Below are 16,581 nucleotides of genomic sequence, written 5' to 3'. Positions count from 1 at the left end.
AATAAAAAAAGAGAATTTCAGGCCAATTTCTCTTATGAACATTGAGGGAAAAATACTCCATAGAACACTTGCAAACAGAATACAAGAACATATCAAAGATATAATTCATCATGACCACGTAGGCTTCATTCCAGACATGCAGGGATGGTTTAATGTATGGAAATCCATCAATGTAACCCACCATATAAAACAAACTGAAAGAAAAAAACCACATGATCATCTCCTTAGATGCAGAAAAAGCATTTGACAAAATCCAACACTCATTCATGTTTAAAGTTTTGGAGAGATCGGGGATACAAGGTACATACCTAAACATAATAAAGGCTATATACAGCAAGCCAATAGCCAACATCAAATTAAATGGATAGATACTCAAGGAAATTCCTATAAAATTGGGAACCAGGCAAGGCTGCCCACATTCTGCATATCTCTTCAATATAGTTCTTGAAGTTCTAGCCAGAGCAATAAGACAAGAGATCAAGGGGATCCAAATGGGAAAGGAGGAAGTCAAATTATCCCTATTTGCAGAAGATATGATAGTGTACATAAGTGACCCCCAAAATTCCACCAGAGATCTCAGAAAACTGGGAATAAGGCTTCCTCAAGACCCAGCTATTCCACTCCTTGGAAGATGCTCCAGCACATAACAAGGACATATGCTCAACCATGTTCATAGCAGCTTTATTCATAAGAGCCAAAACCTGGAAACAACCTAAATGTCCCTCAATTGAAGAATGGATTTTTTAAAAATTGTGGTACATTTATACCATGGAATACTACTCAGCTATTAAAACAAGAAAATCCTTGTGGATATTTCACAACAAGGAAATTTGTGGATAAATGGATGGAACTAGAAATGATCATACTGAGTGAATTAAACCAGAAGCAGAAAGACTCACATGGTATATACTCACTTATAACTGGACACTAGCCTAAAAGAGATGTCCCATGAAAGTCTTCACTTACCAGGAGACTGGGATAGATATGAGGACATCCTACTGGGACTCTAGGTTAGAGATGTATGGGAGAATGGGGAAATAGAATCATCTAGAGGGTCCTAGAAACCTACAAGAGGAACATCATGACGGGTGGATCTGGACCCAGGGGGTTATGGTCAAACTACTGCACCAACCAAGGAAAATACATGCAGTAAACATTGAACCCCTACTCAGATCTAGCCAATGGACAGAACATTGTCCACAGTTGTGTGAAGAGCAGGAACAGACTCTGACATAAACTCTGGTGCCCCATATTTGACCACTTCTCTGTGTTTGGGAGGCCTGGGAGCAATCAGAGAAAGGATAAGCAGGCTACCTTGATAGTTAGCCTATGACCATATAGTGGGGGAGGAGGCCCCCCTTGGTCACAGACCTATGGGAGGCGAATAGGGTGAAAGCGGGAGGGAGGGAGGAAGGTGGATACAAATGAGGGGAAATAATTGAGATGTAATCTGAATAAATTAATTAAAATGTAAAAAACCAAGTTAACTATCAGTTGATCAAATCATGATCATGTCAATTACTAGTCTATTTTTATCACAAGAATATACATCCTAGGTGTAATAGATATGATTCTATACATAAGGTAAAATAGATAAGGTATTCAAAAACCTTAGAGACCTACAGAATATGACATTTAAAATTGTTTTTTTATTATTATTATTTTAAAGATTGACAATGAGACAGGTTAACTTGGCAACCTCCAACCCAGCATACCTCAAAGATGATGATGAAAATCAAAGAACCTCCTTATGGAGATGGCCTCAAATATGGCAAATCAGCTCCTGGGCAAAATGTCCTTGCCTTTGCCACAGAGTCTGTCTAAAAATGGGCATGCTTGGATGCAGGTAGAGTCAACAGCCAAACTCTGCCAAGACAGGGTAAGCAAGTCCTCAATAGTTCCTGCCTCACAAATATGTCTGTCAGATATACTGGACCAGAAGGCTGAAATTGATGCTACAACATTATAGTTTTAGGTGACTGTTCAGGCAGCAAACTGTCATTTTCCCCCACTTTGGAAGCTGCTAACTTGTACTTCATGTTTACTCAGGTAATTAATTGTATTCCTTCTCATGTCTCTGATGGGGTTGAAGACCAGATTCTTTAATTTTACAGTTAAGCTTGGTTTGTTTGGGGGTTAAGATGTTTTTGGGTCTAGATAGATGTTTTAAGTTGATAGAGATATAATATTGATTTACATTCATAATTTTATACTCACCAAGATGTTTTCTTCAAGGCTGCCAAATACAAACAGCCAAAATACCGAGTGCAACATTTATATAATTCCTGATTGTTTCGGAGTTCTTTTTGCTGTATGCAGTTTATTATATATATGTTGTAATAATATAAATGTATATGAAAAATAATCTTAAAGAGGATATGAGTATATTCATAGGCTTAACGATTCAACATAGCAAATATGTCAATTCTCAAATTTACTCATACATGTCTCACAATTTCTACAATAATTTCAGTATTTTTTTTATTTTACAAATGTGAACACATTTAGAGTGTTGGAAGTGGATGTGTATGCACAAGTATATGTGTGTAAGCGCTGGTACATGTAGAAGCTGGAGGAATATGTGGGATGCCCTGTCCTACTGCTCTCTTTATTGAGATAAAGTCTTGCCTTGAACTATGCTGGCTCAGCTCCATGAGCCTCGAAGACTGTTATTTTGTTGTTGTGTTGTTTTCTCCATTTAGCAGTGTATCCCAGGCTACAACAATACGTAAATTCTCTCCCCCGCTCTCTGAGAACCACTGTCTTAAGGTAACAATATCATACATAAAATCAATCAATCCCTGCCTACCTATATACTCATCTACCTACCTGTCCTTCCATTCATCTGTCTATCCATCCATCCATCTGTCATGAAAGCAGATAGGGTACTATTTTGGAGGAAGAAGTGAACCAGGGGAAGAAAATGGAGAGAGTAATAAAAGAGTGAGTGTGAGAAAAGTACAATGACATCCTTGTATGAAAATGTAATAAATAAAACCCATTTTGTATGAAAACTTTGAAACAATTTAAAAAGCAACAATACAAAAATAGAATCTATGTAGCATTGGGAAAACATGTAAACTGCAAGTGTGACAAAGGATGTGCACATAGAAAACATAAGTAATCCTTGATCTTCACAGAAGAGACCATCAAAAAAGCATGTAAGATGAAACTACACAAAACAACCTAATAAACATCAGATTTTACAGTTGTTGACTTTTAATGAATTTTTGTCAAAGCTTCCTGTGTGTTTTATGTATATAACATATACATATTATATATATAACATATGTACACATACAAAAATTTGAAAAGTTCTGAAACTAACATTTATTTAGCATACTTACTTTAAAACAATAGAAACTTTGAAGACATGCCTTATCTGGACATAACTTATAATACAGAGATAATGTCTTTCCTAAGTGGTTACCCTTAGTGTTTATACTGTTTGTTGTCTAAGCCGGATCAACTGGTAATATATGTATATGCTAATATTTGCATTTCATGTTGCATTTTAATGCGGTTAGATGTCTCTGGGCTTCTTTAGTGAAGACTTCTACCACTTTTTGTGAGATGTCACCTTTTCCCCAGTTATGTCAAGAGGTTTATCACCACCAAATTCCACTGGTTGCACAGCTACTCTCTTAAATGTACCAGTGTTAACATTCTTATTATCAACTATTTACTACAGAATCCCCCTTGTGCCTCATTAGAATTTCACCTTATAAATTTTGCTTATTTTCATCTTTGTTGGATAATTCCATTATAGGTGATTTGTTTTTATAAAGTGCCATAGGGACTTATTATCAAGAGACAAGGAAACAACACAAGCATGCACTTTGATGTACTGAGCCATGCTAAACTCAGCCATGTTAGAAAACCTATGCTTAGGCTGCACACTGCGACCTTCAAGTTGCTGACCTTTGCTGAAGGAGGTCTTGTGTTTAGGCTATCTTTGGATTGTTTACCTTTGAAAGATATAGGGAAGTTCTTACAGGGACTACTCAGAGGAATAAGAAAGTTCTTACAGGGAACTACCCAAAGGATTAAGGAAGTTCTTACAGGGAGCTATTCAAAGGATTGTATTCTTTCCTGGGGGCTGGGGGAAGTGAGATTGCAATGAGAGCTTCTGGTGACCTTGCTATATAAAGTCTACTCGCCTGCATTAAAGGGAGCCTTGATCAGAAATCTCCAGACTTGACTCAATTTTTCTGTCCCCCACTTTCAATCCCTACTCCCTCTCCCAGGGAACCCTGTTCGATTTGTCCCACAGCCTGGGCCACTTTGATTTCTACCTTAATAGAAGGTCTGTAACATTTACCAAAGGTTTTGAAAGAAGTAACTGATCACTGACCATGGCACCCAGCTGTTGCTTATATTGAACTCTATGGACTAGAAAGCTAGCAACAAGGTCTGTACTTAATGCAACCACAACTAATATGCCATATCAACTGAGATTTGAGCTATGTGGTTTACCTAAACCAGGATGGGGGAAGGGAAAGGCATGCAAAGCCAGTGGCATTTATAAAAAGAATTCTCATAAATCTATAGCTGAAAAAGATCAAAGTAAAATGGAAAGAAGACATTGAGCAGACATGTTGACAAAATGTAGATAGAAAATTGATTCCTAAAGATATCTTCAACAGTAGTCATTTATATCTACTAAAACATCATTTTTAAAAAAAATTCATGAGTTATCAAAGGCTCACAAGGCTCGAAAGATTCCACCTTTCAAGGAGGAAACCATGAGAAGGTACAATCACTTTGCAAAACAGTTTCACAGCTTTAAGAAATATTACTTAGACAGCTACCATAGCATCCAACAACCCATACTCTAGGGCCTATCAGAGTAAAAATTCTGTCCACACATTCATATGCAGATGATTGCTCTATGGGCTTTACTTGCCCTCAAATAGACACACCCCTCAGTAGCTGACTATTTGAACAGACTGTGGCACGTTCATACTATGAAATGCTACTCAAGGATTATGGGAAAATATTGATAGAGAAGTTGGTGAATCGTGGTGGTGCAAGCCTTTAATCCCAGCATTCAGGAGGCAGAGGCCAGCCTGGTCTACAAAGTGAGTCCAAGACAGCCAAGGCTCCACAGAGAAACCCTGTCTTGAAACACCAAATTTTAAAAATAGCTGGGGAGTCTCCAGGAGATTATGAATAGGAAAGAGCTCATCTAACAGACATGGTGTCTAAATGATACAGACTATCAGAGAAAAGGTTCAAAATGGCAAAACTAAGAAGGAGCCAAATAGACTAGCTGACTGTCACACTTAGGACCAATGTATTAGTAATAGAGGTAGCACAAAGGACTTCAGTACTGATCTAATATTTCTATATCCAGACTATAAAGATACATAAATCTACTCATGATGAAAAGATACACACCCTCAAAATGAGGACACAGACAAAAATGAAATAATAGGTGTGGCGCATACTTGTAATCTCAGTACTCAAAGGGTGTGTGTGTGGGGGTGTGAGGCATATATATAAAACTGTTGGATACTTACCCCTTCACATACATAAAAATCTAGCTTCTCTCTACCCCCTTTTCTTCCTTCTTTTAATAGTGTCTTATATCATATATCATAATCCAAGCTAGCCATAAATTCCTGGTGACCCTTCCACCTCAGCCTGAGTTCTGGGATTACAGGCTTTAGCCACCACAGCTGTCTTTAAAAGATTAAAAAAGAAAAAAAGAAAAAAGAACAGAAAAGAAAGAAAGAAAGAAAGAAAGGGCATCTGACCCAGTATGTTTTTGGCATTTATCCATGATACATTCACACATACAGCTGTGCACATTTCATATGCAAATATATATGCAAAGGATGTCACTGTAGCAATGACATAAAACAGCAAACAGTTGTACCCATCTAGACTGTTTCTATGGTGTTCGTACAGCCATAGTGGAAGAGTACATAACCAGGTTAAAAGCTTAGGACAGAAGACAAAGAATATGGATTTAACAATCAACCAATTCACCACCCTATTACTAATAGGTAATGCTTCTGAAAAACAACTCTTCATATCTTTATCTAGTGGTTGTGACAGTTATTCTTCATTGCTAACTTCACAAAGAATTAAGACTTAGAATTAAAGAGCAATTCCAGAGAAAACTACTCAAGAAGACAATCCACCCTGAATGTTGGTGGCACCAAGCCACAGGCTGGGAGCACAGAGTACAAAATAAAAAGTGAAAAGCCAGTCTAGTGTCAATATCCTCTGCTCTGCACCTTGTCCTCCAGACATTAAGAACGGGCTCCACTTATTGCTCCTTCAGGCACATGAGATAAGCACCATGCAATGAGTCCTCTGAAATGGTGAACTGAAATAATTCCTTTTAATTTCATGTCAGATATTTTGTCACATTGACAAGAAAGTAACCAATACAGTGTTACAGGTCTCCATTTGAACAACATACTTTAGGGAGCATGTAAGATGATTCACTGAAGTCCGGGAGGGACTCGGGAGGGGGACAAGGGACACACAGAAAGACACGGGACAATAAGCTTAATATTTGTACTTAAATTAAGCTTTATTAATAGATAATAAATATGCTGGTACAGATGCTGCTATTTGATAAATGAGGGAGTCAGGACACCACTGTCAGGGCCCGTTCTTAATTCACCTTGCATCCAGATCAAATAACATGTCATAAAACAGTAAAATGGCACAAAAGGATCTGATGTAGGAAGTGACAGGCATAGTAATTCAAGATGACACAACTGAGCTTCCTCCTAAGTTTGCTTTACTAAATTACAAGGTTAAAAGTTATGAAAACGGATAACCAAAAACTCCATGGATGTTTTTTAAGTGCTATCAGAAGAGTGTATTTTAAAAACTTACTGAAAATACTTTGGTTTGTGCTTTTATGGCTGAAAACATAGCTTACTACTTAACAAAAATGTCAAGCTTTGCAATAACTTGGAAATAACTTCTATACCTATTTTAAGATCTCCAAAACATCAATACAAATTATTTTTTAATAGTCCAAAGTGCTTCTATAAGCTTTAGAAAGCTTATTTTCTTAAAAATCAGGTACTAGGATTAGGTGCTAAACAAATGTTATTACTCTTTCAAGAAGCCACATCTTTGTTCTCAGGGGCTACAAAACCTCAGAATATTTACTCTTTACATTTCTGTTTCTGGGTTTTGCTAAAAACAGCTCTGTACTGACAGTGTGACATTTCCCATAGAACAAGGCTTATTGACGCGAATATGCCACATTCATATAACAAACTGTTACTCTTCCACAAAATATTCACTTTGTTATTTTAAGTTTTAGAGGCATGTTCCTCAAATAAAGCCACTGGCACTGTCTATGTCTTGGTTGCAGCTTAAAGCTTAAGTCTAGGAATATGCTTTTTCCTTCCAACACCCCTTTTTAGCTTAAAACCCAAAGACCTCTTCTTGCAGTTAATAGGCATTTCAAATATTTCAAAAGTAAACCAATCCTCTCTGCTGAGATCCTCAAACTTAGTACTTACACAATCTTGCACATTCTATTCAGGATTATTTTTTTTCAGTTCCTCAAAATGTTGAAATGTTGCTGGCTCCATCATCTTACATACTATAACCAATCTCTCTACTTATTCATTAGCTCCAAAATCTGACCATTTATCACTTTCCCACCAATATTACAATAGCCTATGCCTTTATTATTTGCCTCAGTTCCTGTAGTAGGTAAAGATCTGGTCTTCTGGGTTTTCCCTTTTTAACTAAACATGAACTATTCTTTAACCAAAGTGATTCTTAAATAGCTTCTGCATTGAACAATAAGAAAAGCCACAGCCAATGGCTTTACTTGATCCTTAAGACATTAGAGACTTTTGTTCCCTGCTGCATCTGCTCTCCTATTTCAATTCCTGCTCCCTCACTGAGCCCAGTGGCCTCCTAGTCTGTCCTTAAAATAGCAAATATAATCCTAGCATGTCTTTGGAAGTCTTCTCTATCCAGAGTGCTTTCTTCCCATATATTCACAAAGCTAACTTCTTCACCTAATGCACACGTCTCTTTATTCACCTCTGGTCAACCATATAAAATGCTAAGTGTTAGTGTGACAAAACACTTGGCTAAAGTGTACAAAACCATTGGTTTGATCCCTAGTGATATAAAATGATAATCTGCAACCATTTTATTCCAAAATACTATCCCACTCCTTTTTTTCTTTTTTGTTTCCTTTGTAACCATACAAAACAATGGGAGTTTAGTTTTTATTCATTAACACAGTGATTTTCACTGGCATAAATAAAATAATAATAAATATTCAAGTGAAGTGTTTGTCTAGACCTATCTTTTCCACAATATTGACAGGAATCATTAAGTTCTTTCAAATACTGGAATTTTCCTCTAGTGTTTTAAAGTTGTGCCCAAAACACTGTGTGTTTACTGGTTCTTTTTAGCCACACTCAACAGTCTATGAATTTTTTCAGATGTTTGAAAATTCAAATTGTCCTCCATGTCAACTAACAAGCCCTTTCCATTTCTTCTGAATGTTCTCACTATAGAGACACTTCCCATAGGCTTTCTTGTCTACTTTCCTTTGTCTACTGGTTTCATACTATGAAATATCCTCATCAGCAATAATCATGGGCAAGAAGCCAATTACCTCTGTTTCTGTGGGATGATGACTTGTTATCAGCACGTTTTCTATTCAGCTAACATAAGGAAATCTCCAAGCATAACAAAACTGAGTTCATCATGAGACCCACAAAGTACACTATAACGCAATCCCCTTGGCAGCACAATGTGGACAACACTTTTCCTCTAAGCCCATCATCTTTGAAAGAAAAACTGAAGAGTTTAGAGCCTCAACTCAATATTCTGGTAGACCCCACAGACTGTAAATACAATTTGTCCTTGGTGCCACAGCTGCTTCTCTAGTGATTAAGATCATTTACAGAAAAAGAGGGAAGCGGGTGACAAGTAACCAAGCCTTCTCCCAGAACACCACTGGCTTTTAAGACAAAAGATGGCAACAAATGTGTGCAAAGTGTGTAACTACAGGATAATGACAAGATAAATATACAAGAGAGAATAGAATGGCAATTCCAGTAACAAAACAGAAGTTGCAAAGAAAAATACAAGTCCCTAATGAGCAACAAGACATTGGACCAATAGCAAGAAAAGATGCTTGCATGTATATTCAAGGTTTTAGACATATAGTATCATGAAGTCCATGGCTTGTGTTTCCTCTATCAAGACAAGGTAAGGTCACTTCTGAGAAGACAATGGAATAATACTGGGTTGTGGCTGCATAATCAGTGAATTGATGATAAAGTGAGGAAGAACTGGAAGGAGGAAAAAAAAAAAACCCAAAAAACTTAGCCACCAAAAACATAAGGCATACTATGTCATGCTAACAAAAAAACACACACAGGAAGATTTAATTAAGAATCAGAATAGCATTTAACTAACCTTATGGTCAGAAAAGAATGTTGATAACATCTTAACAATTCTTATTTCAAGTCTAGAACAAATTAGTAAACAGGCAGCTCAGAGAAGGCCAAGAAAAAGTCTCCATTCCCACTGTCAGTATATTTCAGGATGCCTTTGTTCTAACATCTAGCAGTCAGTTCATAACTCTTCAAGTTAGTCTGTGTAGAGACGCATAAAAAAGGACCTCGCTACTGGCACTTCATGAAAATCTTTATTTTACACATCCCACTTAATCTCTCCTTGTCATCTCTCAAACTCAACTTGACTGAAGCTTTCAGTGAACAGAAGTGCTACCTTCTCACTTCCACCAGCTCTTTTCCATGCTTTATTCTTTGTACAACATGGATTCCACCTGCTGCCAAAATATACCATCACAAAGCCAATGTCTCCAATTCCCTGGCCTGCTTCTACTTCCACCAAATACACTAAAAGTAAGTAAGTTAGTTATTAAGTAAATCTAACTCTGATTTTCTACACTACACTTGCAATTAGCAGCTAAACGTTGCTGGAGAAAAATGACATCAGAGACCTGCCTAGCTCACAAGTTCATACTCTTTTAAATAAAAATTCTCAAATAATTCCATTTTCTTAAACTTGCTTTATCCTTAAACTATTTTAAAGCTCAATTAATTTTATCCATGATTCTGTTTCTATAATTGTTTATTCATTACAAAATAAAAATACATACCTACGAACACAAAATATTTTCAAATTGTTTTAACAGTCTAAACCACCATAAATACGAATGATACTAAATTGTGCTAAAACAACTTAGTGAGGCTCATTTTTCTATCTTTCAGTAATTAGAGAACTGATAAGAACTTTCAAGACTGTTCCATTTCAAAAGGAAAACAGACACTATCATCATTTAGTCTTAACACTGTCAACTCCAGGAAGGCAGTTAGCTCTATGAATACATGCCCATGTTTTACCACAATAAATGTCATAATGTGTCCTCTCCTAGGGTTTTGTTAGCAAAGGAAGCAGAGTCCGATAAAATATCAAGATATAGTAACAAAATCTCTCAGATGTCATCAGCCCCAGTGTAACCCAGGTCTATGTAAATTAGTTCAGTATTCTTCAGATAAGGATGAAACACAAAATGAATTCTGGGACAAAAGATCTGCAGGTAACAGACAAACTTGAGAGCTACTTGATTGGGTTTCCTACAGTCATTTAAAAAATGGATGTTCAGTCTTCCAATTCACCCTAAATGTTGATCACTATACACTTAAATTAAAAAGGAACATATTTTGGAAAATGAGAAAAAAGCTTACCTGGCAATATGCTATTATTAACATGCAAACCTCTGAGCCCTAAAAAATGACCCAGTAGCAGTCACTTTTAGTTACACAGACAGGGATCTAAGAGCAGACAACCAAAGGGAACAGAAAAATAAAGTTCATATTTATTGGGCACTTATGAAGAGAATAAAAATTAAGAGTATAACCCATTAAATCCTTCATTAAAAACTGTCACATCAGGTTCACATACTATTACTGGCATTGCCAATATGATAATGCCGTTAGTGATTTGATTATATGGGAATGTGGTTTGTGCTTTCTGTTTTTGTTCAACCCACCCCCCACCGCCATAAGACAGGGTTCTCTGTGTAGCCTTGGCTGTCCTGGAACTCAATTCTGTAGACCAGGCTGGCCTCAAACTCACAGAGACGGGCCTATCTCTGCCTCCCAAGTGCTGGGATTAAAGGCGTGCACCAATACCACTCTTGTTTTGAAATTTAAAGATGTTACAATCAGTATATTTAATATGTAAAAAAATAATGGAATATAGTTTTAAAACAATTATAATAACACAAGCAAATTGAGATACTTAAACTTCACTGGTTCATAAAATCTGCTGCTTTTATGAAGAATTCTAATTCTGTAAATTATTTAACTTATCAACTGAAAAGAGGAGACTAACTGGATTCAACTCATTGATACCAAAAAGTAAACATCTTTATTTCCTGAACAGAAATACTATGCTAGATAAATCCCATGAGTCACTTTACATAAGCACAACATCCCAAACTCACAGTATTTTCTGCGGTAGCCGTGCACTGTACACACGTGTGTACACACACACACACACACACACACACACACACACACACATTCTTGTTGTGTTGTTTGGAGCCTTTGGGGGGGGGGACACTAAAGGATGGTGAATATATTACCAAGATTTTTAACAGCAAAATAATGTATATAAGATACAGCCCACAATTTAAAAAGCTACCAAATGTAATGAGAAAATTTCATTAGGTAACAAAGGATTCAAAGTACCTCTATTCAGGAACTGCTTTACAGCATTAGATAATGATTAAGGAAGCAATTACAGTGGCTACCATTTAAAACAAAACAAAACAACAACAAAAAACAAAAAACAAAACAAAAACCTAAGTTGCCTATTAAGAACTATTAACCCAAGTTGAAAGTCAAGTAGCTTTACTTACGTTTAAGTAGAAACAAAATGTAACAGCATACAAAATACTTGGAAAGATTATTTGCTTAATTTTAACAGACTATAATCCCATCATTTAAATTTTGGCACAAAACTAGTTGTAGTTCACAAACTTTATTCATATAAAAGTGATTACTGAATTTCAGTATATGGCAATGTTGAACTTCCAAGATACTCTTATGAACAGTTTCTAATACACACAATCCCAAACACATCAATACCTGAAAGCATTATTAACCTATTGTGTGCTTACTAAAAAGAATTCTTTATACATCTACTGTACATTTTCAATTTTTCCTTAGTTTTCTGCTAACATTTAGTGCAGAAACTGTTAGTGCCAACACATGCCTCTAAACATGACCATGAATATATCAGAAAATTTAGGACTTAATTTAAAGTACCTAATCAAATTCTCTAAGTCAAAGTCAATTCTCCATTTTACTATAAAATTAATGAAAATCAGGTGAAAATCAAACCCAAGTAGATAATGAAAATTCAGTCCAGTAATTTCAAAGTGAATGTAATTAAGTTTCATTTATTTGAATGACAGCAGCCACCAGCTTTTCAGCTAAAAACAAATTTCTACAGATTTTCTTATATCTTTTCCTTAACATTCTACATGAATTTGAACTAGACATAATATTCTTTTGAGTTGTGTGTGTGCACATGTATGTGCATTCACTCACATACTTTAATAACTTTTCCTGGAGTGGGGGACAAAAACAAAAATAAACTCTAGTTTAGCTATAATTTTGCACTTTTTATTTTACAATTTATGGTTCAAGTGTAAGTCAGCAGTAGAAATGCTTGCCTAGAATGCACATGGCCCTGTGTTTATTCTCAAGCCAATAAACAACAGTAAAGCAAACAGAAACCAACCCCCCCCAAAAAAGCCACTTTCTAAATGGTTAATTTTGACCAGTTCATTAACTAGTGTATTTATGATATTATAAGACACTGAAAATGTCAAATAATTTTGCATAGCTTATCAGTGCAATAAATAATCCTTTCCCACCTTAAAACAAAACAAAACAAAAAAACACTGCCATCACTTTAATTGTGTTAAGAATCACAGAATTTTTTTATTTAGGTAAATATTTCTTGAATATTTATTAGATACCGAATCTTCTTTAGGTGAGAACTTTTATCTTTTTGTATAAACTAACTCAAATCTATGCCTTTTCTCATGATTAAATTGTAACTTGCTCTGCATAGCAAAGAAATTAACAGTCCTTTGAACTTAGAGACTTGAGGTTTTCATCCTCATGAATTAGTCATTCCTGTATACGCTGCTGTTCTGTTGCTGCTAAAGAATACTAAGTAATAACAAACCAGGAAACAAACCATAAGCTATAATTCTAATTGATATGAAATATATTAAATGTTGTTTAAATATTAAACAGCAAAATATTCCTTAAATAAATAAGATTTGAATTTGTCATTTGGGGATAGAGGCCAAAATCATCAATCTCAGAGATGGTCTAGTGCAAAGAATGGCCTCAGAAAATGCATCCACGCTCACAAAACATACAGAGATGAAAAGGGGGGAAGAAAACACATTTAATACTGGTATTACTTCCAATAACAATTTAAACAGATGAATCTTACTCTTTTCTCACACAAAAAAAATTGCAAAACTTTTGAAAATTAGATGATATTTTTCTAATCTCTCCAAATGGTGAGTTTCTGATTAAAAACTACATACTTTTCCTTACTGTTATTTAGGGGACTCCAAATAACAGAGAACCTTTCTTTACATAAAGCTGGCAAGAAGAGCTCTATTAACAACTTAAAGGCAAGCTGAACTTTATTAAAGTGTACTTCATTTTCAGAAAATTATCTAATTATTTCTCATACCCTATAATTCTGCATTCTCAAATTCTAAGATCAAATAAAGTCAAAACTGTTTTTGTGGACTGGACCACTTAATCTAAAAATATATCATCCATTTACACATATAAATACCTACTGAATGCCTAAATGTGCAAGGCACTGTGTCAGGTACTGCTGTAGAACTAAGTTACAAAAGAATAATGAATGATTGGCTGAGCATGGTGGACTTTTAAAATTTACTTTTTCCTGTTATTTTTTATAATTAACCATTATAAAAATTTATAATCCTACTTAAAGGACCAAAATGTTGAGGTTTAAAAAAAAAAACCTAAAATTTATGTGCATGTCTGTGTGTAGGTAGTGAAAGAAAGGAGACTATGATGCAGAAGGAAGAAGAGTTATTAAGGAAGGGTAAAGAAGAAAAAGAGAAAGATGTGCTAGAAACAACAAAAGCAAAATAAAGGCAAGAGAGCTAGGGACAACAGCAGGGGGTGGGAAAAGATCAAAGTAAAAATGACATGTATCCACCAAAATGCTATCATGAAATTCATTACCTTACTTACTTGAATTTTTTCCTTTTAATCATAAAAATAAAACAAGAAATACTAGTGCACAGAAAGGACCTGATTTCAGGGTACATGGAAGGCATAGTTCTAGATTTACGAACGTTACAGAGTAGACCTATACTATACACAAAGCAAACTTAAATAGAAAAATAAACCTTGTTCAAAGAAGATATTAATTTTAACCAGATTTTGTTATCAAGTAAACTTCAGATACTAAGAATAAGTAGCAAACATCCTCAAAGAAAGGTAGTAGTTATGTCCTTTGCAGTAGTCCTAACAAGTAATCTTTACATTAAAGTATTTCAGATTTGAGTCATTGACTATTTCATTATGGAGAAAGTTTATTCCATACATAATTTAAGAATAGATTTGTATGCTGAGATACTCTGTGAACAAAGTGAGTTTTCTTTTACCATTAAGAAGAGGATATTAAAAAGGGGAAATTGTAGGTAGAACTCACTGAGACTACAAATGTGCTGAAGTCAGTTAAAACACTAGCTGTTCTTTTGGAGAGACCCCTGAATTCCATCTGAATAAATACTTTTCCATTTTTACAGATAATGGACTTTTGTGGTAAGTTAATAAGATAAATAATTGTTTCTTGTCTTTATGATGGCATTAAATTCTACAGAGACTAAGCATCCTCACCTGAATAAAAGAAAGAGCTAAATGTTTTACTGCCCTCCCCCAACTGATAACCCAAGAGATAGCCACTGAGGAAAACAACACACAAGCTGGGATGGTGAACAACAGCTCTAATGGCAAAATAAGTTTCAAAGAATAAACATTCCTGTTAAGTAGTAAAAAGACTCAAGGAGCATGGTCATTCACTGCAGCTTGGATGCAACACTCTGTCTAAAGTAGAGAAATAGTAAAATATTTTTACTAAGTTAAAATATAGGTTTTTATATTTTATACCACATTGAACACACACATAAAAATACCAGTGTTTTTATCTTGTTTCTGTTCAGACACGTAAGCAAATGTGTTCTTTGGTGCCTGGGAATTTATCAATATTTCAGGATAATGGAAGATAAGAAGTCCCAAGTTGACATGTGTACAAATAGAAGACTCAAAATCTTATCGTGCATATAAAATAAGAATCAAAGTCAGACTTAGAAGAGGCTCAAGTTACACTGTAACTACGCTGACATACACTCAATTCCCCAAATCATACCTCAGCTTCCCAAGTAAAAATCACTATAACCTATTACACTTTAATCTTTGTCTTTTGAGATTTCTTTTCAAGTGGAAACACATCCCAGATAGAAATATATCACTTTAAATTTAAAATCATCAAAGTCAACAAAGAGAATGTACATTCATTAAATGTATTCATTTACAAAAGAAATCTTGTAAAGGCTGAACAGTTACTGAAACAAAAGACTTGTTCTTGATTTTTCATTATTCCTTTTTAAATGAGTTAGTATAGACATAGTATACACACAGGCTGACTTTCAATTGATTTAATAGTTATTTCCCTTTGATAGGGTTTTGAAGTTCTAGAACCTTAAATTTAATACCACTCCATGACAGTATTTTCCAGTAAAAGGAATCATAGAGCAATGAAAAATCAGAAGCAAGATGGCTTAAAGAGCCTAATAACTTCTAAATATACACACATTTATAACCTGTATTTATTTCTAAAGAAACAAATTTTAAGTAATGCTAATTTAACCAATAGAGAAAAAACTTCTATCAAAATATACAATTTCCATTACAGACTAGGCTAATATTAAAAAAATAGTTGTAAGCCAAAAAAGTTTGCTTGTATGGATGGGAGGCATTGCCCCTTTGAAGCACACAGCATCAAACAAGGTCTTATAAAAGACTGCTCTGTGACCTTCTTCATTTGCAAGTTCTTGATGAATTCATAAAGCTTGGGTTTCAGTCTGTAGATCAAGCTATATCCATGCTTTAAAATCCAAGTTTTCAGAAAAGGAGGAATCAAATGATTCAGAATCTCAAGTGGGATTTATGTTTTACCATGTATCTGAAGGAAAAAAATAGGATAATGGGTTATGATGACAAAACAAATTTTAAAATTTTAAGAACATTTCATTTAAAAAAGGTTACTTCTTTTTTATAACCTAAAATCACTAGGAGATAAAATACTGTTTTTACTAAGCAACTGAAAATGTGTATCTGTAGCTTCTGAAAAACAGTAAGCAAACATATTTCTCATTAAATCCTATAACCTTAGAGCTTACTGGAAGTGCATGTGTCTTTACGCACTATCAGTTATAGCCACAAAGTTATTTCATGATTT

General features: G+C 35.0%; 1 protein-coding gene across 2 annotated transcripts in view; it reads right to left on the bottom strand.

The window, feature by feature from the left end:
* Positions 1-6,522: 6,522 nt before the first annotated feature.
* CDC73 (cell division cycle 73) overlaps positions 6,523-16,581 on the bottom strand; it is a 110,207-nt gene continuing 100,148 nt past the window's right edge. For both annotated transcript variants that reach the window (XM_084796412.1, XM_084796413.1), the window contains one exon: positions 6,523-16,305. In XM_084796412.1, coding sequence (XP_084652538.1) covers positions 16,269-16,305 — 37 coding nt within the window. In that variant the 3' untranslated portion in view covers positions 6,523-16,268. The remainder of the gene's footprint in view (positions 16,306-16,581) is intronic.

Source organism: Acomys minous (assembly GCF_964271855.1).
Source record: "Acomys minous genome assembly, chromosome: 1".
In the NCBI taxonomy this organism is placed as follows: domain Eukaryota; kingdom Metazoa; phylum Chordata; class Mammalia; order Rodentia; family Muridae; genus Acomys; species Acomys minous.
This window is presented reverse-complemented; position numbering and strand designations above follow the sequence as displayed.